This window comes from Pelodiscus sinensis, chromosome 21 (genome assembly GCF_052426305.1).
Source record: "Pelodiscus sinensis isolate ZL-2025 chromosome 21, ASM5242630v1, whole genome shotgun sequence".
Taxonomy (NCBI): Eukaryota; Metazoa; Chordata; order Testudines; family Trionychidae; genus Pelodiscus; species Pelodiscus sinensis.
Genome location: NC_143072.1, coordinates 19,957,448 through 19,985,030, shown reverse-complemented (window position 1 = coordinate 19,985,030; position 27,583 = coordinate 19,957,448). Strand labels below are relative to the sequence as shown.

At 45.0% G+C, this 27,583-nt stretch overlaps 1 protein-coding gene across 2 annotated transcripts in view; it reads left to right on the top strand.

Annotated features, from left to right (window-relative positions):
- The window catches only part of AATF (apoptosis antagonizing transcription factor), a 108,081-nt gene that overhangs the window by 25,756 nt on the left and 54,742 nt on the right, over positions 1–27,583 (top strand). The window contains exons 5-9 of one of the 2 annotated variants that reach the window (XM_075904775.2): positions 16,280–16,378; positions 19,478–19,592; positions 19,924–20,125; positions 20,875–21,039; positions 21,991–22,074. In XM_075904775.2, coding sequence (XP_075760890.2) covers positions 16,280–16,378; positions 19,478–19,592; positions 19,924–20,125; positions 20,875–21,039; positions 21,991–22,074 — 665 coding nt within the window. The remainder of the gene's footprint in view (positions 1–16,279; positions 16,379–19,477; positions 19,593–19,923; positions 20,126–20,874; positions 21,040–21,990; positions 22,075–27,583) is intronic. The other variant, XM_075904776.2, reaches the window with a different exon arrangement.

The window sequence follows — 27,583 nt, the reverse complement described above, 5'->3', positions numbered from 1 at the left end:
CCTTCCCCCCAGCAGACCAGGGAGACGCAGAGCGGCTTTTCTCAGCAGACACCTCAGCTTGAGAATAAAGGACTGAGGGAAGTGAGGTGTGGGAGAATAAAACTGAGCTCTGGAGAAATGTTTGGCTAGAGCTTCCCCTACAATATGTACCAGTTCTGACTTACATACAAATTCAACTTAAGAACAAACCTACAGTCCCTATCTTGTACGTAACCCGGGGACTGCCTGTAATTATAAAATAAATCATGACACCCTCCCCCCACCAGGGTGAGAAACACAAATACAGTATATGGGACACTATACACAAGTCATTGTATGAAATATTAGTACTAACTTTGCTAGTGCTTCTCGTATAGGCTGTTGTAAAACTAGGTAGATCTCTAGATGAGTTGATGCACAGTAAGCTTATGAGAACAGAGGGAAGACCGCTGCATACCCCCCAGGAGTACGTGCCTTTGGTTGAGAACCACTAGGTCAGAGCCTTTGATCAGTGGGAAAGAGAGAGACTCTTCTCTTCCATAGGCACAAGTATTATCAATTCTGCTGGAGAAGTGTGTTGTCTTTTTCTCGCCCATCTCACAATGGAATCTTAAAAAGTATGTCTGCCTCAGTTTGTGTTCTGTAAAATCACAGGCATTTTATTTTCCTCACCTGTGGATCCCATGGTATTCCTAGTGGCTCTGAGATAAAGGGAAATTGACCTGGTATGCCATGTGCACTTTGTGTCAGAGGAAAGCATGTTAACAAAAGGAAAGCCTTGCTAGCATTTTTCATAATGCCCTCTAAAAAGGGCTCCTTGGGATGGAGTGTTGCTGGTTCACATGGGAGCTAGTTGAGCAAGGAGCTGAGTTCACACTGAAGTCTGTGGGATTTGGAAGGGTGTCCAGCCCTTGGCAGGATTGGGCAAGCTAAGTGGCCCTTGTTCCCTAAACTAATAATAGCCACCATCTCTGTGAACAGCGAAGGCTTCCATGCCTGACATCCTGTCTCCAGCATATATCTGATGCTGAAGACTGCTGCTTTTCCACCTTCCCAAAAGAATGCTCCTTGCAATGCTCTGTAGGGTAAATTCCTTCCTGGCCCTTGAGGTGATATAGTTTGAACCCTGAAGCATGTGATCGTGTTTGATGTCAGAAGATTAGTTTTTAGAGCCTGCTCTCCTCCTTCAGTAAATGTCAACTGAGGAGTGTAGAGGGCCATCAGACATGTATGCCCCATCCAAGGCCATGTCTACAGGACAGAGGTGTGACCAGTGCAGCTGTGCTGGCAGAGCCCTCTAGTGGCAATGCCATGTAAGTGAACAGAAAGAATTTTGCTGGCATATTTACAGTCTTTCCCTATTAGGTAAATTGATATAAGTGATCTAGTTATGCAGTGTAACTACACTGAAGCTTTTGTCAGCATAGTTATGTTAGTGAGGGGTGAGATTTCTCCCTTTCTCCCCCCCCCCCCCCCGCTCATAGCTGACATAGCTATGTTGGCAAAACGTTGCAGTACAGACCAGGCATTAGCTCTCAAAACAGGACTCAAAATAGTGCAATAGACCTTCTGCTAGCCCTTCACACGGAGGTGGCTTTTGGCTGAAGGGGGGGGCAGAGTGTGAGTTGCAGATAAAATATGTGGGAAAGGAACTTCTGTTCTCATAAGCTTATTGTAGGTCACTTAAATCCAAAGTCCAGTAGTTACAGATTAACCTGTATTTCATTCTGATTTATTCATCTCCTTCAAGTGTTACATATCTCCGGTACAGCAGTCACTGGTTGCCATTTCATTGCATTGCATGGAAAAGTAGAGCTAAAAAGGTGCGATAATACAGCTTCTGAGGGTGTGCTAGTAGCTGCCCAAATCTGGAGCTGTATCATGCTCTGTGGTATGCAAGGGGCTATTGGCCTTCCTTCCTGAAAAGCCCTTTGCAGTCGGATTGCTGGGCCCATCATGGAAATGCTGCCATGTCTGGGGTGGAGATGGAGCAGCTTTTCTGCACAGCGGATTAGTGTGAGGTTGGGAAATGAGGGAGGAGAACTCTCTCACTTGAGGCGACAATGCAGTTTACATTAACTACCTGAATTGGGATCTGGCCATTATAGATGGGTTAACCCCATCTTATGAGGCAGAGCCAGTCCATAGGATGGTTCGCGGTTGGCCACCCCAGGCCTTGCACTTTTGGCACCCCTCAGCAGCCACCCCAAATGTCCTACGGACAGGACCTATGGGATTATTCGGAGAAGCAGGATGCAGCAGAGCAGGCTGCTAGGCCACTCTGCTCCCAGCACCACTGGGAGTCTTTGTGTGGTGGGGAAAACCCTGCTGCTGCTGCCCTATGCCAGGCCCCCCAAAATTTCCCCGGTTGGGCTAGCCAGGGCAGGGGGAAAAGAGGAAAGGTCTGTGGGGGAGGGGAGTGCCCCAGGTCCTATGCCTCCTCTCCCTCTTCCGCCCCCCCCCCCCCGCCCCCGCCCAGGGATGGCTTTGTGAGAAAATGACTATGGGCTCTTAATCTCCAGGCTTCTGACCCACATGTGTTCACCAATACATCACATCCAGTGGAACAGAGCCCCCTCCCCATATGCTGGGGAACAGCATTTGTTTTATGTGGGTTTTCATTGCATGCCACCTCTTTGGGTATTGACTTTGTCAAACTGGCACCCGTCAAATCACAGCCTGAGTTGATAGGGTTGTGATCTTCAGCATTTGTAGTCTTGAGTCCTTCATCACTTTTTGGTAAAGGAAGACCTCTTTTGCTGCTTCACCGTTATTATGCGTCAGATCATGCAGCATGTTGGTAGGAGGGGGAAGCCATCCCAGTTGTGAATTAGGGATGTTAAGAAACGGGTATTTAACTATAATCGTGTAGTCGATAGAATTTTTTAGTACACTATTAGTCGATCGGGGAAGGCACTCAATCTCTGCAGGTTAAATGTAGTAGGAGTTGGGTGCTGGGTCTCGGAGCTACCCCTTCTGTGGCTGTACAGGTTAAATGTAGTAAGAGCTGGGTGGGCAGCCCGGCTCCTACATTTAAACTGCAGAGCCGCAGCGGGGGGGTCGCTCCCGAACCCAGCGCAAGCTGGGACTGAGCCGGGGGAGGGGGGGGGAGCTGGGACCCCCTGCGGACAGGGGCTGGGAGCAGAGGCTACTTCACGGCAGCCTCCCCTGTTTCTCCTCCTGCCCCCATGCTGCTGCCTCTAATAGAGGCAGTAGCAGGGGAGGGAGGTGGCACTGTGGAGATGGTGTTGGGGGAAACTGACTTTTAAGTTGGCTCCCACCAGCTCTGGCTCCCCCTGCTTCTGCTGCCTCTGATACAGAGGCAACCGGGGGGATGGGGGAGAGAATGTGAGTAGTCAACTCAACTACTTGCTTACATCCCTATTATGAATGAGACATGATCTCAGAATACCAAACCACTAGTCTTTTCTCAGCACAACTGAATATACTGTTCATGGACTGAACCTCTAAACTCCAAGGCAGTCTTGTTCTATTAAATCATCTGGCTGGTGGATCTGTTCTCAGTAACCAGCTGCGTACTTTGAGGCAAACTGAACCTAAGTTCTGTGACGCATCTCCCCCTTTCCTCAATTTCTTAAGCCTTCCAGTATAGCAGACTGAAAACTCTGCTGCAGATTTTAAAATGGAGGGGTGTAGGGAATGAAATGAACCATGCATCCCACTTATGTGTAAATGATTCTTAATGTTCACTGCATGAAGCCAGACCACTGGAAATCCCAGTTTAAAGGCGAGGGCACATTGCAGGAAGTGTGAAGGATGTAGGATGGTCATTTATTCCCAAACTTGGAGCATGATTCAGCAGTGTGCTGATCCATTTTATCATCCAGCAACTTTAATGAGAGGGCCTGTGATTGAGAGGAGGTGATGAGGGGGAGAATATTTCAGAGTATTGACCTGGTTGGTTCTTGTTTCACTCTTAGTATCTTTTAAGGGGTATTTTTGTTGGGTTTCTTACTGGCATTTCTTTGAATATTTATCTTTTTTTAAATTTCCAGTGTAGATATTTCTACAACTAAGCCCCTAAGAACACGTTTCTCTATTCCTGCAGAGAACAGCCCTTTTGTGAACATGTATTCATGTTTAAGGAAACCACCTCAGCCCCGTAATGGCTAGATAAATTGACTACCAACCAGTTGACTGAGCATGAGTCTTTTTGGATGAGACCCAGGTCCCATCTGCTCTGGTTTAGTTTTTGGAGCTGCCATGACACTTTCTAGAAGAGACCGGGTGTTCCAGTATCCTTGGCAAAATATTTACCTTCCCATCCTGATGTGGAGCATGATGTTTGTCTCTGATGGATATCCCCTCTGCCCCAGTGCTATCCTTATTTTTGGTATTGTATATATTTAGTCAGTGAAGAGCTTCTGAATGAAATGTGAATTGAATGAAGCTGAAGTGAACTCCCAGTAGTTCCTTCCAGCCATACTCTCTTCTTATCTTAAACAAAGCTCTAACTTTTAAAACAGAAATAGCCTAATTATCCATTGTTCTTTGTAGTTGTAGCTGAGGATCTTAGTGATTTATACAGGGATGGGTCAGTTCCATTATTCCTGTTTTCCAGAAATGGAGGAAACTGAGACAAAGACTGGTTAAGTCATTTGCCACTCGGAGTCAAACAGTCATATTTCTGTCCCAAAGATCTTAAATGGAGTCTTGCTTGTGCCTGGAAGGGCAGCTCTTGAGTCCAGTGTTGGATTTCGATCGTTGAGGTCTGGCTAAGCCAGTGAAAAGAAATTAGCTCAGTTGATAGGTTTTGTCTGGAAACCCTGGCAAATAACAAAGCTTTGCACTGCACCACGTACTGGAATATGTTCTTTCATTTAAAGAGAGGTGGATAAGGTTGGTAGGCCCAAAATGTCACTTTCCAGCCCTTTTTTCTGATTATGTATCCCATGTAACTTTCTTAGTGGACCCGAGCCAAAGTCCACTCAAGTCCATCGAAGACTTTCCATTGACTTTAGTGGGTGCTAGATCTGACCAACTATGTGCAGTTTTTTTCCCTTGCAAACCTGTCTCTTGATAGGTAACTTCAGTCATCTGAAGAAGTGGGCCATGCTCACGAAAGCTCATGATGCCATCTACATGTTTTGTTAGTCTATAAAGTGCTACCAGACCATTTGTTTTTGTTTTTTCTTGATAGAGTGGTTGGTGTTGCTGAGACATAAAATGAATCAAAAGTCCAGTTTGTCCCCTGCTCCTGGGCAGCCATTTAACATAGAGATGCATCTGCGAGATGTGAGGGCATGTCATAAGAAATAGGGATGTGAATGGTTAACTGGTGGGCTGGAGCAGCCCTACCTGATCCCATTTAATTGGTTAACTGGTTAAACATAACATTTAAAGGGTTAACTGATTAATAGGTATTTCATGTCTCTAGTAAGAAGCGTGCTCAAAGATACAGATTTCAGTTTCAAGCCAAGCCACTAAGTTATAGTTAGGAGAAAGATAGACCTCTTCAGTTGTTTCAATATCTTGACCACCCTTAAAGTTTTAATTGAGGAGACAGACACACAACCTGATTCTGCAGTGGGTGCCATACAAGTATGCAGTTCTTCCCACTCAAATCTTGCTGCAGGATCAGGGTCTTAGAATTGATAAGGTAGATGTTTGGAGGCAAGATTAATTGTAAAGTGTTTGGTGATCATGTTAGAGAAGTGCAACACACAAGATTTATGTATTTATTTGGTACAGAGTTCAGGGTTGTTAAAGAAAATCTTGCAGGGATGCGTCTTTTGTTCAATCTTATTTAACAGATTGTTGTCCTTAGATTTAAAACATGTGCATTTCCTTCCCCCAGCCTTATTGAAAGTTGAAAAGCTCACATTTTAAAGGTTATCTTCGTAATTGTTAGCACTGGAAACAGCTGAAATTGTGTGTGTGTGTGTGTGTGTGTGGTGCACAGAAAAGGTTTGCCTGCATTAGAATGGTTTGACTGCCAATTTAACTTGAGTTAGTTAACAAGCTTGTACATACTCATGTAGATGATGCGCCACAATCCTTTGTTCCAATACGCACAGGAACAAAGGTTTGTGGAGCATCCAGACTAGCATGTGTGAATGTGTTAGCCAGCTCCCTGGAGATTAAAAACTCACATGTGATAAACTCTTGTCTTGTCTTGATCAGTGTACAGTAGTTTGTTTTCCTGTGTTACACAGGAGGTCAAAATCTGTAGAACTATGAAATGTTGCTTTCCTTCGTACTCCCTTCCCCCGTGTGCACCAATAGCTAGGCACTCCTATCTCAGTAGGGCTCTAATACACAGTGTTGCCATCTTTAGATCTATAGTAACATACAACATCCCTTTTATAACATTTCTGTTTTATAAGCCTTGCACCCTTTCTGGCCTAGATCAATTTCAAAGGAAGATGGTGGAGCTAAGGCAGTGAATCTTGGCTTTTAAGTGTTTTTCTTCCTTCTTTCTTTTCACCCATGCCCAATAATATCATTGCATACCAAACCCTGCCTTATTTTATTGTGTGGTTTGATTTTCATTTTACTTTTCAGAGGCTTCTTCTATCCCTATCCTACTGGGTGTATTCAGTTGAGTAGCAGTGTCGAAGTCAGTGGGCTAAATTACTCCATGGATGTGTGTGACTATATGAATGGAAGTACTAGGTGCTTTGTGCAAAATTGGTGGAGTTGATTCCTCTAAAGAAAGCCAGCATAGCACCTGTGCATCACTTGAATCCTAGAATCCCACTTAAGTAGCTGGGAGCTGTGACTCCCAATGCCAGCAGAAACCTCAAGCTAGCTCTGTTTGAGTCTATGCTGGGAATCGCATCTTCTAGCTGCATGGTAGATATACGCTTAGGGCTTAAGTGGGGGCATAGACCTTTTACTGGACTCTGGTCAGGGGATGAAATGCACTAGCTGTCATTTGCTAGCACTCTTTACTCCAGTAGGCAAAGGCTTATGGTGGCACCAAAGGTGTGTAACTTCCATTATCTTCCAAAGCTCTTCTGGCCTGGTTTTCAGATGGGCTGTGTCGCTACAATCCAGTTGAAATCCATGGAGGATGTATACACAGCCATTTAGCATCTTGAATATCAGGCCATTCAGTTCTCTGCTTCCAAAAAGATTGTAGCTAACCGCTAGTGTATCCAAGGCAGAAGGCTGTATGAGTCATTTCTTACACTTACCCCTGTATTTTTAATCTTGTAACATTTGTTGGTGGTGGGTTTTTTTGGAGCAAGTAATCGAACAGGGAATGAGGAGCATAAAAGGTCTTGCAACATTCCAAGATAGCCTCATGACAGTGGAAGTCTTAGATTCCCCATATTGTGATTGTTCCCCTAGCAGTTGGCCGCATCATGGGAATAACAAAAAACTATTGTCCATATGGTTCATGTTAAGGAATGTGTCACCTGCAGGGTCTCTTTTCCCTTTCCTCCCCCCCCCCCCCCCACCTCGACAGGTAACATTGTTTTGCTGTGGGGAACATAAGAACAAGCTCCAACAGTAATACTGACAGACTTCAGAATTATGATACAGTGGAGCTCTCGCGTAATTCTTTGTTGAAGAAGTTAAAGGCCTAAAATGTTAAGGCTTATTGTTATTCTGAGTTGATAATCTCTGCCTTGCTTTAATAATTTTTCCTCATGCCTGGATAGCCCGCGAGTTGCACAATAATCACTCACACAGCTTTGTAATCAATGCCCAAAGTAATAGGATTCCGCTGGCCAACGGCAATTAATAAATTTGTGTCTTTTTTAAAACACTAGCAAGTCGGGCCTGAAATACGACTGACTGGCTTTCCTCATTTGCATATTTATTGCAGTGGAAAAATTCTTGCCGAATGATTGATGTTGAGCCTGCCTCTTGAATTCCAAACAGCACATTATTATGAAATGAAAAATGCCGGCCATACAGTTGATTAAAGTTGAAGACAGTGGAATCGGTGTTTTTTAAGATTGTGGGAGAATTAAAGGCATATTTTAATAGATGTTGACAAGAAGTGAACTAACAAAAGCAAAGCAAAGGATTTGCTTGAAAAGATTTAATCAAACGTGTTTCTTGGGGGATTAATTGCTGGGGATGACTAGTGCAAGTGGCTGGCTTGTGGATATGAATGAGAAGTATTGTTCTCAGGCCAATGTATTGAGTGTCATTTTGACCTATAGTTTAACTTCAGTCTCGGAGTCATTTAAAAAGAACGAAAATACTCTCTTTTTATCTGAATGTTCAGATAAACACATATGTCTAATAAGATACTTTTTGTTTAATAACTGAGTTTAATAAAAACTATGGCTGTGGATTTATTTAATTTATTTATTGAATGGAAGCAGTTAGGTAGGTACTTTGCACATTCTTCAATGGCAATACAGGGCATCCCCACTATACATCCAAGATGCGTTCCAAAAAATGTCGATGTATGGCAAAATGACGTAAAGCAGGGAATTTTTTTTCCTATGGCTGACTTCCATTTACACAGTTTTGTTTGTTTATTTAGCACAGCATAAGAGCAGAGAATGGGAGGACTTATAATACATCAGTTCTTACAAGCATCAACGACGTTAGTGTGGAACGATGTATACCGGGGCGACTTATAGCGGGGATGCCCTGTATAGTACATTTCTAAGTTTTTCTCTCCTGATTTCAGAAGTTCAACTTCTGTTAAAGATATGAGAGTTGAAATACATGGGTTGACCATGTTTGTGAGTCTGTGCATGCCTTATGCACTCTGGGGGGGTATATGGAAAACATTAAAAAGGGTTGTGCTTGCAGTTCCAGATTAACAACTTTTTTCCTCAGTTAAAGTTGGGTATCATGGGGCTAGATATGGACTAGTCATAGAAAATTTAAGTCCATTTCCTTTATATTTGGTATTCTGTGCACAATAGTAGATTTGCTTAATAATTTCCATAATCAGGTGCATACACTGTATCCATATACATTACATAAAAAACAACTGTTTACGCATGTGCACCCATACTGTACGTGGACATATTGTATGAATTACAGTTGTGGGCTCTAGTCTGTTAGGGTAGGTGCAGTGACACAGTCCTTGCCTCAAAGAGCTTACAGTCTAAATCAGGGATGGTCAATAATTTTTTAATGGGGGGCGAGTCCAAGATTTTGGAGAGTGGTCAAGGGCCGCACTCTCCTGTGATATTGATGGAGGAAGTGCGGGGTAGGAGGTTGGGGTGCAGGAGCGGGTCTGGGAAGGAGTTTGGATGAAGGAGGGAGTTGTGAGCTGGTGCAGGGTCTGGGAGGAGGCATGAGTACAGGAGAGGTTTTGGCCCTGGAGGAGGGAATATAGGAGGGAGTGCAGGGTTTGGGAGGGGGTTGTAACCTGGTGCAGGAGGGGGTGCAGGGATTTGGATTGTGACCTAAGGCAGGAGGGGGCTGAGACCTCGGACAGGGGGTTGGAGTGCAGGAGTCTGGGAGGAGTGTGTGTGCAGGAACGGGGGTACAGAGGGTTTGATTTGTGACCTGGGGTCGGGGTGTAGGAGAGGTGGAGAGGGTTTCGGTGCAGGAAGAGGTGGAGTGTGGGAGGGGGAGGGGAGCCAGGTAGAGGTTCTGAGTGGGAGGTACTTACTTAGGCAGCTCTCAGCCAGTAGCCCAGAGGGACCTTCAGCCAGTAGCCCAGAGGGACCCTGCCTGCCAAGTGGATAGCTGCAGGGGGCCATGTCTATGCATCCCTTGCGGGGGAGAAGCTTCCATGCCCTGCCTGAACCACAAACACTGCCCAGGCAGCTCCCATTGTCAGGTTTCTGGCCAATGGGAGCTGCGAGAATGTGCTGGGAGCAGGGGCTGCATGCGAAGCCTCCCCCGGGGGCACATAGAGACGCACGTGGTCCCTGCAGCCGACTACTTTGAGTGGTGTGTGGGGCCATGGCAGGCAGGGAGTCTCCCCGGATTCCCTCTGGACCGTGGGATGGTGACAGGCCACATCTGGCTTGCGGGCCATATGTTACCTGCTCTTGGCCTAAATGGACAGAGAAAGGGTGGAGGGGAAATGTACGGAGAGATGAAATGACTTGTCTAAGGTCACAGTAGATGAATGGATGAGCCCAAGTCTCTGGATCCTGTCGGGAGTTTTATCGACTGGACCATGCTGCCTTTTGAGGACTGTTGCGATTTTTTCATGCATATAAAAATAAGTTTTTCCACCAGGGTGTGACTGAGCGATTGCATCTCTCTAACCTTTGCCCTTCTGCACCCCAGTCTCTCATTTCACCCCATTCAGTGTATCATGTACAATATAGGCACCAATCAGGCCTGAAAAGAACTCTTCGTGGACAGACAGATCCCTGTGTATCAGTGGGGCTCCATATGGGTGAAAAGGACTTTGCAGAGTAGAGCCTTGTACTGAGGTTTGTTGGACTAGGATCATGCCATTCACTCGGGCTCTTCAGAGTAGTATATGGTATAAAATCCAAAACTGTGTGTGTTAAATTTCAACTACAGTAATTGCTACTGTTCACACTGTACCATGCCCCTGCTTATTTCAATATAGTAATGGGCTATATAACCATTGATGTAGAAAATAATCCTCTATTTTTATCTTTTGTTCTCCTCTTTGATTGCTGTCCCTCCCCGCAACCCACCACCCTACCTGTTCCTAGTCTCTGTGGTGGTATCTCATCTTCACAGACTGGAGATTCATGTATTTGTCTCTTCTACATGGTGTTTATCACCATGGTAACTGGGTGCTCATGGACACTAATGAATTTACTCTTGTGAGATAGGGGACTACCATTATCTCCATGTCACAGATGGAGAAAGTGAGGCACAGGGAAGTCAGTGGTGTGGCTTGGAACAGGGCCCAGATTTCCTGTCCTTCACTCGGTGCCTTACCCACAATACTGCGATTAGAGAGAATTTTTCCTCTTCCCGTCTAGAGTCGGTTCCACTCCTGGGCTTCGTTGGGTGGGGAGAGTCATGTGTGCTGTGCCCTATGACCCAGCAGATTTCTAGGGATGTTAGAGGTTAACCGGTTAACCGATACTGATGCTTATTGGTTAATGTGATAGCTTAAATTCTGCCCCACTCCCAGGGAGGTGGCTACGCTACGGCAGCAAAGCCTCCTTCCCAGGAACGGACCCAGCAGGCGCTGGTGGCCCTGCTCCCAGGGAGCCTTTGCTGCGGGCTCTGCAGTATGAAGCTTGTTTAAGATGTATACTACAGTGAGTGTAGCCACTAAGAATTTTTAACGGTTACACTGTGACCTTATTAAATGACTTGTAACATCCCTAGCCTCCAGGCAGAATTGAGGGCATCTGTTCATTGAATAGTTGAGTAATGTCATGAATTCTTATTGGTTAGTCGATTATTCTATACTCCCCGGGGGCGGGGGCAGGGCCAGCAGCAACCAGGGTGCCAGGCAGGAGCTAGTGTGTGAGGGGAGCCAATTAAAAAACCAGCTCCTCTTGCAGATCAGCTGCTTGTTGCCCTGTGCTGCTGCCTCTGATAAAGAGGCAGCAGTGATGGGTGGCAGCAGCCCCTGTCTGCAAGGGGGGTGGTGTCTAAGCTCCTGGACCCAGCGCGAACCTGAAGTGAGCCTGGCTGCCTGCCTGCCTCCTAATACACTTTAAATGCAGAGCCACAGCAGGGGTAGGTCCCGTACCTGGCATGAGCCAGGACTGAGCTGGGCTGTTGGCCAGCCTGCTAAAAAATGTACTGGTTGGGATGGGGGGGGGGGGGGGGGAAGGAATGCACGTAGTCTATAGCATTAACCTATAAGCTTTTGCTAATCAGTTAATCGACTACCCTATTACATTCCCTTATCTGGATCTTTAGGCACCTAAATACCTTTAAAAATTTGGCTCATAAGCATTTACTAACTTTAAACACATTCTTAGTCCCATTGACTTCAACAGCATTGCAGAGACCTCCCCCCTCACCCTTGCTGCTACACTGCTGAGTGTAAGGGGAGGTCCTGTTTAGTGCTGGGAAAAGGTGACCAAGTAATTTTCTAGGTAGAGATCTTTCTTGTGGTAGTGATACAGTACTCTGCTTACAGTGACAGAAAGTGTGAAAAAATGCCCATCCTCCATGCAACACCACATTAGTGATACAGGTTGAACCTCTCTAGTCTGGCACACTCTGGTCCAGCAACATCTGTGGTCCAGCATGATTTTACTTAACCAGATGTCCACTTGTCATCGATGTGGTCATGTTTCCCGTGGTCCCATCAAGTTTGTTTACAGCCACCAGTCCTGGCTCTGTGTTCTGTGCTGTTGTTTAGCTCTCATTTATCCCCTAAATGTCTTCTACAAGTCCAGGAAGCAGTGGAAGTGTTGATAATGCTGCTAGTGAATATTGATCTCCCGTGGTCCGGCAAATTCTCTGGTTCGGCACCAGTCAGGTCCTGAGGGTGCCAGACTAGAGAGGTTTAATCTGTACTTGGATATCAGTGTCCACTATAGCTGAACATCTGGCTGCATTCTGACTTTAAATGAGGCTGGCTAAAGGATGGCTGCTTGGCCTGGTTATCCTTTATTCAGGAACTGGCACCACTGATTCAAACAAGGGGTAGGACCAACAACAAAGGTAGTGTGCCTGTGAGCTGTGGCATTGACAAAATTGATTTTTGTGTGTGTGTGTGTGTGTGTGTGTGTGTGTGGTTTGAGAGCGGTAGGACAGATTTCATCTCTGGTGGGTCTCCTGACACTTTGATACATGGCAGTGCTATCCCTGAATGGAGCTTAAATACTCCAGGGCTCCTTTCTGACTCGGTAAAGGGATGTATAAAATGAGAACATATGAGAGAGTATTAACAGAAAGGCACACTTTGATTTACTGATATTGGCTTCCAGCTTTCTTGCTGGATTGATATGCTGTCTTCTGGATCCGCAACAACTTTTTCACTCCTGTACACAAAATGAAGGGGCTCGCACGGACTCTTAAAAGTGATTCTTATGAGCTGGCCGCTTGCTAAGGACAGTCTCAGGTTTCCCATTTAGACTGGATGGTAGGTTCAAAACATGTTTCACTTGTTCGCATGGCAGCAGTAAACGTTTCCTCTCACCTCGCTGCCCACTCAACAGGACCTCTTTCTATTCTTTAAATGGCACTTAGATTGGGAGTAAGTGCTACAGGGAGAATTTTAGCATTGCTGTGCACAACGCGTATGGAGCAGAAAGATACTTGCCCATGTTTTCAAAAGGGGCAGTAGTGACCATGTTGGGGCTCTTTAAAGGCCCTGTCTTCTTGCAGATAGTGCTTAGCTTCTGCCCTGCGAAAATCAGTTTCCTTAAGTTGGGCACCCAAAATTACTTTTGAAAATTTAGATTATTAGTTTGAGGACTTTTCACAGATGTCTTGAGGTCCAGTATAAGGACATTAATTTTATAGCCCAATAGCCTAAGCAGGGGACTGGATTTGATGGCCTCTTGAAGTCCCTTCCAGGCCTACAATTCTGTGAAAAGGCACAGCACGGGCCCCAGGGAGATTACAGTGTGAGTTAAAAAAAATGCAACACAAAACACAGGGAAGAGGGGTGGGAGAGCAGAGGGTCCTGCAGCAATAGAGAGCTGCCCTGTAAAGTGCAGTCAGAATAGCTTTGTATGAAGGATTTTCAGGCTGTACTCTCATTGCAGTGTCTGTTCACTGAGCATTGGTGCCTAAGGTGGGGTGCTGCTAGAGAAGGCAATGCGGAGCCAGCCAACGTGTAGACAGTTGTAGTCATCTGCAGTGTTCCCTCTAACTTTTTCCATCTGTGCGCAGAATAAATTTTGTTTTGTGTACCAAGGCATGTGAAGATGTACATCACCAAAACAAACACACGCTGCTGGCTATGGGTGCTCTGCTAATCAGCTGGGTAGCACCTGAAACTTTCCTGGGTAGCTACCCAAGCGCACAGCTTACAGGGAGCCCTGGTCATCTGAACACAACAGGGCAAAACAAATCCACAGCATGGTTAATGCTGGTGTGGCAAGTCCAGGAAGTAAATTGCTTGTTAGAAATTCAGACCCATTGAGTAAATGGCAGAAGCTTTGTTATGCGTCTCACCCAGGTTTTCTCACTTGCTCAAACTGTATTGTGGCTGTCTGTCTGTCTGTCTCTCAAAAAATGTTAGCAATTGAAAACTGGCAAAGATTTGCTAGTCTGTGGAACCCTCCTTGTTGTGTGGTCAGGTCCACACATGTATTATTGCTCAAATTATATGAGGGCTATTTGTGCTCTGTTCTCTGTGCCCACTGGCACGTTGTGAAGGCACTCTCATTTGTACCGAAGGGAAATGAGGGTAGGATAGAAGCGAAAGGATTTTTAAATCTGAAAACGGCTTTTGCATGCTGGTGTGCTTAAGAAAAACTCTGTGCTTGTGACGCCTCTCTGCTTTAATGGCCCATTTCAGACCAGGAACAGCCTGCTGAATGGGTTGGGGGGGCTTGTTCCCCCATTTCTTGGGTTGTGTTCATAAAACTGCTGTAATTTACATGCTGTCTTCATGCCTGAGTTAGAATGGTCCTTTCCCAAAAGCAAATAGGACAAAGAGTGGGGGTGAGAGGGTGGTTGTTTGGAAATCTGGATGAAAACAGCCCTTTTTGGAATTAAATGCTGAAACGGGTAAAGCAGTGCAATATTAAGGGAATATTAGCTTGTGTCGTTGAGTTTATAGCACACTTGCGCAGCCGTTGGTAATACCACGAACCCCATCGGATAACACCATGAAATACATAAGGACTGAAAGGATGGAAATTATCCAGCTGTAAGAGGCTCATGATGAAGCCCGTGTCTGGAATAATTAGCCCTCCCACCTGGGTAGACACATAGTCATTGTCTGACCTGCCCTCCCTACCCCCTTCTCTCCAGATAAAATTGCTTCCCATCCTCGCTTCTATTGGGGTCCATATCTCGTATCCGGAGGGAGCTTGAGCCTGTCTTTATGTCTTGCCTGCGTGCAATAGCCCTGACACAACTCAGAAGAGTTTGAGTGCTACTCCAGCTGTAATAGACAGGATCAAAGCTGCCTGGGGTGCATTAGCTTTGCCACTGGAGGGTAGACAGCAGGTAGAAAATAAGCAGGTTCAGGAGCTCTGGGGATATTTAGCTGGGTTGCAGGCGGTAGAAAAGATTTTGCTGCTTTAAGCTGCGCACTTCGGGTTGGGAGCACTTGCCTCTTGCAAATGATGCCCTTGCTTCAAACACATACCACAGATGCATTTTAAGGGCTTTTGTCTGTTTCTCTCAGAACTGTTTTGATGCTAACACACGGCTGTTTCACAAGTGTGGCAACCTAATCTGTTAATAGGTTTATATAGAACAGCTGTCAAAATGTATCTGTAATGAGCCACATAGGGGAGGAAGATGAGCGTAATGCTGATCTGCCGCAAAAGTCTTCCTGGTGCCTTTTCAATGACATTACTGCCACGGAGGTCAGGCCATCGTTCATCAGAGTTCTGTGACGACAATAATATTGGCATTGGGAACATGCAAAAGATTTTGACCCCAACATGTCAGAGCTGATTTCCTTTTTCGTTGCCTTCATGTGGCTGATGAAGATTTGCTGCTCTTTTTATCCATGGTTTTCTATTTCCTTTTAAAAAAATGGCCAAGTGAAAATAAAATACCATCCCCCCCTCTTTCCTATTGCGCTAGCTAGTCAGTGAGGGTTTGTTTACACAGCAAAGTTATTTTGCAATAACGGCTGTTCTGAAATAACTGTGAGCGTCTACACAGTAATTCCGTTACTGGGAAATAATTTCGAAATAACGGACGGCTTATTCCGACTTCTGTAAACCTCATTCTATGAAGAATAACACCTATTCCGAAATAACTATTTCGGAATAAGGGCTGTGTAGATGCTCCACTCCTGCTATTTCTAAATAGCCCCTCACCAGGGCCATTCTAAGTTATTCCTCCTGGGGCTCTAAATCGTGATAGCACGTCTGCATTAGGGAAGCCTGCCTCTGATTAATTTTGAGGCTTCCTTGCAGTGTAGACGTGCTATTTCAGAATAACTGTTCCAGAATAGCTTATTCCAAAATAACTATGCTGTGTAGACGTAGCCTAAGGGAAGGATTTGGGACCAGATCCTCAGCTGCTGTCAATTGAAACGGCTCCCCTGATGTTATATCGGCTGAGGACCTAGTCCTTTGTGATTTGTTAGGAAGAATGGTCTGTAGTAAAAGACCTGATGCTCAGATAGTCAGTAGCTGCTTACTGTACTTGAATTTGTCAGGGACCTCAAGCTGTAAAGACTTACCATAGCGTCAGACATCATAGAGTGGTTGGAGTGACAATAGGGTGCGTGTTTTGCAAGAGGTGCCAGGTATGTGAGCATGGCTAGCTTCCCAAACTTAAATCTGTGTTCTTACCATTGTCTTGTTAGGTCAGAAGGCCAAAATGTCATGTGCTTTTAACATTTACAAACATACACGTCAAATTGGGCTACATCTACAAACACTGCCCAAGCTGTCCACTTCCTCATGTAAGTAACAGTCGCATCTGATTTTCTGCTCAGGTACCAAATACAAGCCTATCATCAAGAATCATCTGGCTGGAGCCACAATAGGGAAAACAACTTGCTGAAGTGTGGGTTCTGGTGGCATTATGTGGTCCAGGGGTCGGCAGTGCACGGCACGCATGCCACAAGTGGCACGCAAGCCGATTTTTAGTGGCATGTGCAGCCGTAGCCAGCTTGGGGGCACCTCCGATTGCCCAGTTCCAGTGCAGTGCGCGCCGCCAGTGGCAAATCCCTACCATCCCCTGCCCCACCACCGTGCACCACATGGGCCCTTCTGTCCCCCTGTGGGACTGCCTTCGGCGTGCGGGGCCCTGGCCGCACCAGAGCCTCCTCCATCTCCAGATGTCCACTTGCAGAGTGCAGCAGGGGCACTGCGGGGCTCAGCGTGCTTGGGTTTGGCAGGTGCATTCCGTGTGCTGCCGCTCTCTCCCCACTCCGCCCAACCCCGCTGGGGGAAATGCAGCACATGGAACCTCTCCCCACACCTGTGCCTCCTGGCAGGAAGCTGGAGCTGGTGCTGCAGCCTTGGGGCTGTGCGGGCTTCCTGCTGTGGCGGGGGAGGGGCTGAGCTCCCTCCCCACCCCACTGGGGGAATGGCAGGACAGTGGCATGCTGTCCAGAAGCTTTCCCTGCTGTATGGGGGTGCAAAGCCAGGTAAACGTCCCCCTCAATCCCAGACCCCTGCATCTCAATCCCCCTCATTCACTCTCCTCCCACTGCCAAGACTCTGCAGTCCCAGCTTGTACCAATGCCCTCCCTCCTGGCCAGATGCCCTACTCCCAGTCTGCTTCTGCCCCCTACCTCCCACTCAGACCTCGCAACCTCTCCCTCTCCTGCATCCCACCTTCCTCCCACGTCCTTCACCCCCATGCCTATTCCCCCCCCCTCCCCCACTGGCAGCTCTGTCCTGCCCACTGAGCCCCTTGTTTTTGTCCCCCTTCGGAGCCTAAGGGGGTGCACAAAATCCACTAACTCCAGAACCCCAGAAAAGTCAATCTGGCCTATAGGAAGCCAGAACCTTAGTCTTCTGTGTCCCTTCCCTTGCCCCATGGGCCTGGCGTGCCGGAGAAGTGAGGTGTCTCAGTTGGGGGTACATCAGTGAGGGTTTGGCGTTTTTGGAGAAGTTTTTTTTGCTTCCCAGTTGTGTGGTCCCCAACTGATTTTTCTGTGTGTCAGTGGCCCCTGACCCCAAAAAAGTTCCCCATCCCTGCCATAAATAAAGAAAACATTGAAACCTTTTGTGTTGGACATAAATTAATATTTTACTTTATTTAAAATGAAGTTTGATAAACGAACATGTGAAAATTAAAACGCTTAGTCTGTTTAATAATTTAAATTAAACCATTCTCCCTAGCTATAGCAGTAGCAGAATGGCTCGGGTGTAATTAATGGTGAGATTCCATTAGCAACTGGTGGTCCAGGAAAGGTTTGCATTGAGGCCAGTGGTCCACGGGGTGCACAATGAAGAGAGCCCGTCCCTGCCTCCCAGGAGTGCAGCATGGGCCAGTGTAGGAGGGTCAAACCTTGGCACGCCACTTCAGGACGGTTGCCGACTCCGCTGTAGCCACTTGAGTGGTTTCTGGAACAACAGAGCTTTGCATGGCTATGTTGGCAGGAACTGGAAATCCGAAGCACTGGGGTTCTCTCCCATCAGCACTCTATTGGAATCCAGTCTGTTGTGTTCTCTCCGTATTGACCATAATCTGTGGAATGGTTCCCCAGTATGGGCCCAATTAGACACCAGGATCTCTGGCTGCATGTTGGCAATATCAGCAGTGTGTGGTCTCTGAAATAAGTGATGCTTCAGCCTATATATAGAGCATGCAAGCCAGGCCGGGAAAGAGGCTCCTACTAACCTGGTAATGGAGAATTTTCTTGGGAAGCCTATTGGTGTTAATTTCTTACATTTTTAGGCGGAGCTGCGGTACCACTGTTGGACAAACCCATCACCTGGCTTGTGTCTGAGCTGGAATGCTTGTCCCTGTAGATTGTAAAGGTCTTTCGACAGGGAGTGTGTTCACAGCTATGTGAAGGAATTGGCAACTGGCCAGCTCTTGGGCTGATTGCTACCGAATGGGCTGCCTTCAGCATTTAGGCCTGCAGGTAGTCTGGAAAACAGCTGTCTGAGGATAACCCTTAAACTCCTGCCTTGATTCTCTTTGTTTAACTACACTCTGTCTTTTTCAGTGAATGTAGTTTGTGAAGAGTGCCCAGTTGGCAGGCCTGAGACTGACATGCTCTGTTTATAAACCTATAGGCCTGCAGTTCTGATTATCTGATCAAAATCCTCTCATTATTTGCTAGATCTTTATTTGTATTCCCCAGCAATCAGACCTTGCTACATTTAATTTTACTTACACGCCAACTTTTTCTACCTCCCGCATAGTAAACACAGCAGTGTAGAAGAACCTGTAGCCATCACAGCTCCTCAGGCATTCGTTTTCCTTTCTTCCTCTCACCTCCTGCTCCCTACACCCCACACACATTCAAAAAAAGAAAAAGAAAAAGGGGGAAGGGGAGGAAAAAAAAGAAAATCCACCAAAATCTGTAAGTGTAGATAGAATGCATAAATATATTTATTCCCTCTCTGGAATTGCTTCATATTCTGACACCAAACTTTTTGCAGCAGGCATTGGCTAACACGGGAGGGCAATGAATTAGTCAGCAAAAGGGGAAGTTGTCATATTTTTGTGCCATCAGATCCTTAAGCCCATAGTAACTTACTACTTCAGTATGCTAATCTTTTAGTATTCCAAGCCCAAACTTGTGCGTGTCAGTTAAATAGATTGATCAATGCATTCCCAGTGTGTAACTGTTTAGAAAAACTCCCCTTTCCTCCCTTTGTTTATAGGAATTTCCTTTCTCTGCAGAGGCTTTGGCATTAACTAAAGAATGATCTATAAATGTTAAATAGCATTTTTAATGGGGTTGAGGCTTCACAATACCTGCGCTAGCTGTGGGGGGAATGTAGGTTTAGTATGTGAAGCCAGAAGCTGTCACTCTAAGGCTTCACCAGAAGCTGGGATCAACCTGAAATTGTTACTGGTGTTTCTTCTTCTGCAGGTTATAAAGCCTTGAAGGCATTGCTGAGAGCGTTAGTGGACCTCCAGGATGAACTGCTGTATCAATATCCAGGCACAAGGTATCTGGTAGATGGAAAGCAGTCAAAAGTGGAGAGGTAAATACAGCAGCCTTTCTAAAATCCATCTGCTAGCTAACTTTTTAAACAGGGAAACATAAAAGCGTTGGCATTCCCCATCTCAGCGCTGCTTCCCCAGTTGCTGCTGTTTGGGTAATGGACATTGCGGACAAATGGCATTTGAACGTGTCCTGTGTTCTCTGGAAGCTTGTGCTTTTAATTTCTTTTGGTGGCAGAAGGGGGGGGGGGTTTAGCTACTTGACATCTGAATAATTAGCAAAAGATGGCAAGAGAAGTGGCTGTTAAAGAGAGTTTCCAAATTGTTGCCTCAGTGTGATTTAAAAAAAAAAAATTTTTTTTAAATGTCTAGTGATGAGGAGATCCCCAGTGGTAGTGATGAAGAGATGGAAGGTGAGGTTCGGACGCAGAAAGGCCCTCCTAAACGGAAACTAGAGATGGAAGACTACCCCGAGTTCATGGCTAAGAGATTTGCTGATTTCAGAATGTATCGGAACAACACCTTGCAGAAGTGGCATGACAAGACAAAACTAGCTTCTGGCAAATTGGGGAAGGCAAGTGTGTATATACGAGAGAAATTTACCAGAGGCCATTCATAGATGTAAACATTCCTTGTTCAATCTAGCGCTACAATAGTAAGATTTAAAACACCACCGCCCCCCCTCTTCCCCCCCCCCCACCCGTGACCAACAAAAATCCCCCCAATTTTTGGAAGCCTCATGCTCCTAAGGCATAAGCCAGACTGTAACTTGGCAGGATCAGGAGGAAATTTTCCCTGTGGGCAGATTACATCAGAACTGCCTCCTACAGTATTTCTCCCACCCTCCTCTGAAGTAGCTCTTATCCATCGCTTTGAATTGGAGACGGGATACGGCACTAGATGTCTGACTAGTGTGGTTCGGTATGACAGTTCCTACTTTTCTAATTGACTAGCTGTTTGTGTATTTCCCTATGTACTTCATGATTTATTGTAACTGTGCAGATATGAACACAGTTCGTTTTGTCCAAAGAGATGCCCAACATGCAGGGGTTAATATGAAACATTGAGATGTTTGTCTGAGCTAGGATAGTGAAGCCTGTCTATTAAGCCAGGCTTTCAGCTTGCCTCAGGTCAATGTCTTTTTGTTGGCTTATTTTTGTTGGATTTTATTTTTATATATATAAAATAACAAGAAAAATCCAAACTAAAACTGCTCCTGTAGGAACATTGTCTGCTTATCCACTGACACGGAAAGATAAAGGAACATTGCTGCCTTGAGCAGCAGCTTTCTGCATTATCTGACACTAGTTAATGTTGTTGCAGGGTTTCAGTGCCTTTGAGCGTTCAATCTTGACTCAGATTGATCATATTATGATGGACAAAGAGAGATTACTACGACGGACACAGACTAAGCGATCAGTGTATAGGGTGCTTGGAAAACCAGAGAAGGAATCTCAGCCGGTCCCTGAATCTTTGCCCGGATGTTCGGTAAGTGTTTTGTTTAGGAAACTCTCTTCCAATGGAAGTGATGGCATTCTCTGCAAATGAATTAGATGAATCCTTTAGCAGGTAAAGTTCTTGGTGGGAGAGTTATGTAGGAGGTGATGGAGTGCCTGTTTGTGTAATTTAATGGAGTAAAAGATGAAAGGTGCTTCTTGTATTTCACATTTTGTGTTGGTGCCTATACTGATTCCTGATAGGCAGTGCAAACCTTGAGATGGGACCATGCTACCACTTTGACTTGGTCCCACCATAGGTATCAGTTCTGTCACATAACTGGTATTCTGCTTCTTAAAGAAACAAGTGCAAAATTGAAAGCTTTTGACCAAGTTGTTGGACTCAATCACATTGCATTTCACCTGCAAAATAAGTGTCTATATCAGCTTAGTATTTAAGGACTAGTAAACAGTCTGTGCTTGTTTCCTAGTTGGGGACTCATAAACCAGTTCCGTGTTGACAGTCTTTTTCTGCCAATGTATTAGAAGTCCTTTTAATCCTATCTTTACAATAATCAGGTGCTTAAAAACTACTTTTAATAGAAGATGTTCACATGCTACCATGCTTATAATTGTTTATACACTTTACATGGTGTCAATGAAGTCAGATGGAAAAGAATCCACTGAATACTTTCATCCAACCTGTTGTTAATCTTTAATAGCTTTATATTATATGCTGCTTCATTTTTTTTTTGTCGAGTTAAGTAAAATGGCACTTCTGTCACTTCTCTGTGGAATTCTTTCTACAGCTTAATACATCTAGAGCTTGTTCCCCAAATCTGTAAATATTGAACACAAAATGCCGAAAATAAGGATCAAGGAGGCTCACAGCCCAAATCCACCAAAAGCGCATTAGATGTGTTTTAGGACATGCTACCGTGTCTGGTCGCTGCCCAAAGCATAGGCACATGTGGACTTACAAACATTCTCTCTGCTGTTCCAGGAGGTCATCCCTCAAGCCAAGTCCAACACGCACCTGAAAGACCTGGATGAAGAGATCTTTGATGATGATGACTTTTACCACCAGGTGGGTCTCTGGAAATCTCTTGGCTCCAGCTGGCTTTTTGTATTTCTGGAATTAATGTGGTATATTCTCAGCCGTAAATTCTTTGGCCCAAAGATTTGTCTTTGAGAAACACCATGATAGTTGTTTGACTGGGCATCTGTAATCTCTACCTTCAATCCTTAGTTCATGATGTCCAAAGGTTTTAACTCTGAAATTGCTATGCAAGGTTATATAGATCAGTCCTTTAGCCCTGCCTTATGGGGGCGGTCTTATGGACTTCACAAACACTACTCTGCTCACATGGGTTTGGCTTGCAGCATGAGTCCTATGTCTGTCGTTCTCATTGATTATTGCAGTATAAAGAGGAAATTACAGACGTTTCTGCAGCTGAATATTTTAAAGAGAAAACAAATGCTTATGTGGGTGGGAAAGCCCCATCACAAATAAAAATTTTTGCAGTTGCTCGGTGGCACATTAGTTATCGTCATTCAAACACAAAACTTGTCTAATCTGCGTGAAGATTGAAAATGCTGTTGGGCTTCCTAAGCTCCTTCTCTGCTGAGGCAGGGAGACTACACACAGTACTGTGGAGGCTGCAGGCTGGGGTGATCATTGTGTTTGTAATTCATTTAGCAGATGATAATGTCAGCCACATAAAATGCATACTGGAAATTACAGTGCTTTGAAGTGATTTGCTAAATTAAGTCCTGGACCCGTGCCCAAAAAAATATTGCTGGTCCGAGAATCCAGAGATGGTTTAAACATCAAGACTAAACAAATGCTGTGATATTATTAGAAGGCTGGAACTCCTAACTAGAGAAGTTCACTAGATCAGCAGATAAATTCACATGACAATTGGAGTATGGTGAAAGGAGGTGGAATTATTTGATTTTTAGGGCCTTATAACTCATTCAATCAGACATGTTTTAAGGGCTAGTAGACATTTCTAATACAGGCAGTCCCCGGGTTACATGGATCCGACTTACATCGGCTCCCTACTTACAAACGGGGTGAGGCAACCCCGCACTAGCTGCTTCCCCCCAGCAGACCAGGGAGACGTGAAGCTAGCCCCCCCCCGTCCCCCCAGCAGACCAGGGAGACGCGGAGCGGCTTTTCTCAGCAGACACCTCAGCTTGAGAATAAAGGACTGAGGGAAGTGAGGTGTGGGAGAATAAAACTGAGCTCTGGAGAAATGTTTGGCTAGAGTTTCCCCTACAATATGTACCAGTTCCGACTTACATACAAATTCAACTTAAGAACAAACCTACAGTCCCTATCTTGTACGTAACCCGGGGACTGCCTGTACATATTCTGGGCTCCCAAATAGAAAGAAAACATTTGTGAAGTAGGTAATTGCTAAAACCATTTCAAATATTGGAAGAGCACTGAGAAATTTTAAGGAGGTGATTTTTTTTTTCATGAGTCCTCAGCATTGTTCTGACTCTGCTACTGTTGCAGACAATGGGAGTTTTATTATTGACTTCTGTGGGACCAGAGTCGGGACAAGGCTAAACACTTGTGAACGTCTCATCTGGTAAACCACTTCCTTCAGATCATGCAGGAACTCTGGGTGGAGCAGGGAATGAAATGTGTATCTCTTGATTTCCAGGACTGTTTGTTACAGTCAGAGAATCCTTCCTAGCCCTGGGGTGAGTTGAACAGCATTTCCATGGCAAAGAGGGACTCAGCAATTCTTGCATTGGCGATTGGATTCTTTCACACACTCTTTAAAATGAAAAAGAGAGCTGTTGAGCTGCAGTGATTGGAGGGCCATATCTATGATGTTAGCGCTGAATATTTGTGCGAGAGAATTCTGAGATGCAATCAATCTGTTTCCATCATCAGGAGTCCAAGTTTGCAACAAGAGCGTATCGCAGATTAAATAAGCATAATAAAGTACTAAAATGAATAGGGAAAAATAACCTCCACTGGCAAACCTTAGGCCTATATAGTGTGTGTGCGAGCATATGTGTGTTGGGAGGGTTCTTGGCCCTGAAATGTTAAGTTTTTAAAGAAAAAGAGCAGTAGTTGAATGGCCCTTCCTCCTTCCTAATAATTTGAAGTTCGATAAATTCTGATTTTAGAGTTATGACTAGTCACATTTTAGCTTTTCCCCTCACTGGTTAATTGGGGTGCCGGGGTTAATCTAAATTAAAACTTAAACTAATAGAGGTCATTGAGGGAAGAGGAACACCTGAGTAAAACAAATGGGGCTGCCAGGCACAACTGTATCTTGGCCATTTCCCAAGAGGGAAGCGGCAGCAAATTGGAGTTGTTTCAGCGTTCTGTAGAGGTGAATGATGGGTGACACTCGTTTAATGTACGGCATCTCCAGAAACATTCCAGATTGCAGTACTTGCTGTACCAACTGCTGCCGCCCGCACACAGCGAATAGGAACGGGACCAATCGACAACATCTGGCAGCACAGCAAGGAATGGGTGCAGCTCTCGAAACCCCATAGACTCTAAATATGGTGCTTAGGACTGTGGAGGCTTTAATCACTTACCACTCTTTGGCAGCCGGCTCCGACAGCTTATCCTAGCCTCGTACATCACGCACAGACATCTGCTGAGCCGTGAGGCAGCAACACATTCATTTTCCTTTCTTGCTTTTTTTTTTCCTTTTTCCTTTCTCCCCTTCTCCCTCCCTCCCTTTCACTCTTCTCCTCCCGTCCCCAATATGCTTATTGGGAGAGATGATCTGTAAAGATTACCGCTTCATTGTGTGCAAGTAATTGTGGGGATGCCAGCCCCTTGACAGACACAGCGTAGCACCTGTTCCGCTGACCTGGTTAATTTCTTCTGTTGAGTGGGATTTGGCAGAGATTGGAGCTGAAGCCAATTCAGTGATAAGGCTAAAGAAAATGGCTGTATGTTTTCTGTCACCTCCCAATTAAATTGGTTTCATAAAGTGCTTTCCTTTATTTGTCAGGGTAGTGAGCTGCAGCTGAGTGTTGCATTCAGAAGGGGTAGAATGCATTACAATAGACTCATGACAATAAAATGAATGTGGTTTTTTTCCGGTGGGTCATACCTAAGCATGTGTGTAAATATAGAAAAGGACTTGATGTTTCAGAAGTAATGAGCACCCATGGTTCTAATTGATTCTTGTGGTAGCTCAGCACCTCTGAAAATCTGACCTTGTGCCTTTCAGGCCTTGTCTATACTTATGTGGAGATTGACACTCCAGAAATCAATCTTTTGGGGTTCAATTTAGCAGGTCTAGTAAGGACCTACTAAATCGAACACTGATGGCGTCTCTTTTGATCCCAATACTCCACAGGGTCATGAGGTGTGAGGAAATTTAACAGGAGAGTTTTTTCCATCGACTCCCACAATGGTGCTGCCAGAGGAATTTGATTTAAGGCATGTCGACTCCAGCTACGCTATTCTTGTAGCTGGAGTTGTGTATCCTAAATCGAATTTCTCACATAGTGTAGATCTGGCCTTAGTGGTGGTGGTTTTCAATTATTTAAATTACAAACTAAGCTTTTAGGACTCTCTTTTTTAAAAAAATACTATTTTTTTATAATATTGCATTTTAGTTATCTATTATGATTATGAAGTAGAGATGTTAAATTTCGAGTAATTGACTAATCGAATAGTCAATGCAATTTGCATTGACTATTCAATTAGTCAATAGGGTGCCTCCGCCTTTAAAGGTGAAAGCGCTGTGGGAGGCACAGGGCCGGCAGGGCAGTCTGCCGCTGGCCCCATGCTCCCCATGGAGTTTCAAAGTGGCAATGTCGCATGGAGCCCAGGATCAGCTGGGGACCCCCTGGTTGACCCCGGGCTTCCTGCGGCACTGCTGCTTTGAAATGTTGTGGGGAACCCAGCGTCAGGCGCTATGCGGTGTTTCAAAGCTGCAGCGTTGCACAGAGCCCGGGGTCAGTGGGGGAGTTTGAAATGCCACATGAAACCTGGGGACACCCGAGCTGGCCCTGGGCTGCATGCGGTGCTTGCCGCTTTGAAGTACCCCCTTCTCTTTCGCCCCTCTTGCTGCCTTTTTCTGATAGAGGCGGGGGGAGGGGGAAGCGACTAGTCGACTAGTATTTGCTTATTGAATAGCTGTTTACATCCCAGTTATGAAGGGTCAAATATAAGTTCAAGTACAAGTTATTTCCCCTCTATTCAGTCACAGGAAGGATGTTAGGCATGTAAGTCAGTGACTTAACAGGGTTGAGACAGTATAAATATATATGCAGTATTGTTATAGGTTGCAGTCCTAGACTCTGATTTCACTTCTCCTATGGCAAAGCAGTATCTTCTATAAGCCTTCAGTGGCATTCAGTGAAATTCATCTTGCAGGACATGTGGAATTTTATAATTGAAGAATCCGCAATTTGTGTTTCATCACTTCATCCCACTTGCTTCATGTTTACTCCAATAACTCAGTTTTTTCAGGCAGCCAAGCCTTTCACTTTCTTAAATTATTTTTTATTGTGGTGACCCACACTTGAGTTTCAGCGTACAGTTGCAAGAGACGCGGGACAGAACTTCTTTATTTAAGCTGTGGTAGATGAGAATAATTCAGCAGCTTTAAAAAAGATCTTGATTACTTAGAGCAGGGGATAAGTTTTAAAGCACCCCCCCACACACACACTTTTTTTGTTTGTTTTTTAAAAAGACATGTTTATGTAGAATCCTTCACATATGCAACTTTAAGACTTAAAAATCCTGCCTGCTACCACAGTACCACTGGTCCAACATGCTACAATAGAGATTTTATTGTTAGGATGAAATACTTCCCTAGAAGAGGAGAGAGCTGAAATTGCTTTATCTCTAACAGGAATTAGATTAATGTTCATATGCTAAGTGTTTTACTGGCAGGAACTCTGCCCAGAACAAATGTACATCACGGATGGCAGCAGGTATGCCTAGGAAAAATTAAGAATATACATAGTTTTATTCCCACCCTCCCTTTACCTTCAGTTAAACAGTTTGGCACTGCCTCATATAATGGCCTGGAGCCATATTATTTTGTGTTGTGATCATCTGGTAAGCTAGTTATAGTCAGTCCTTGGATGGGAGACCTCCAAGGAAAACCTAAGGTCTCTAGCCAGTGCTGGCGGTTTTTCATCAGACGAGACTAGTAGTTAGTACTCTTTCAGGGGCACTTGACCTAACCTGGAAAACATCTGCTGGGTTCCACCCTGAGGACAGATGCATTTCATCGTTTGGCACATGAGCCAGCTGCTGAAAGGTATTTAGGTATCTAACCCCGAGTTAAGTGCCCAAATATTATTGAGGATTTGGGCCATGGATCTTTATATACCTTAGCTACTCGTAGTTAGATTGTAAAGTGCTTTGAGCTCATCAAAGATTTATTTTATTTTCTCCTCAGAAAGGTTTGCATCTGTACATGTTAACTACCTTCCTAGTGTTGTCATTAGTGGACTTGTCTACATCATCATGTGTAACAGATGTTCAGTATGTATATCTTAACAATGCACATAAAAATAAGTTAAGTGTTTATCTCACTAAACCTCCTGTTCATATCTCGGTTTTTTTGCAAAAGAACTATTTAATT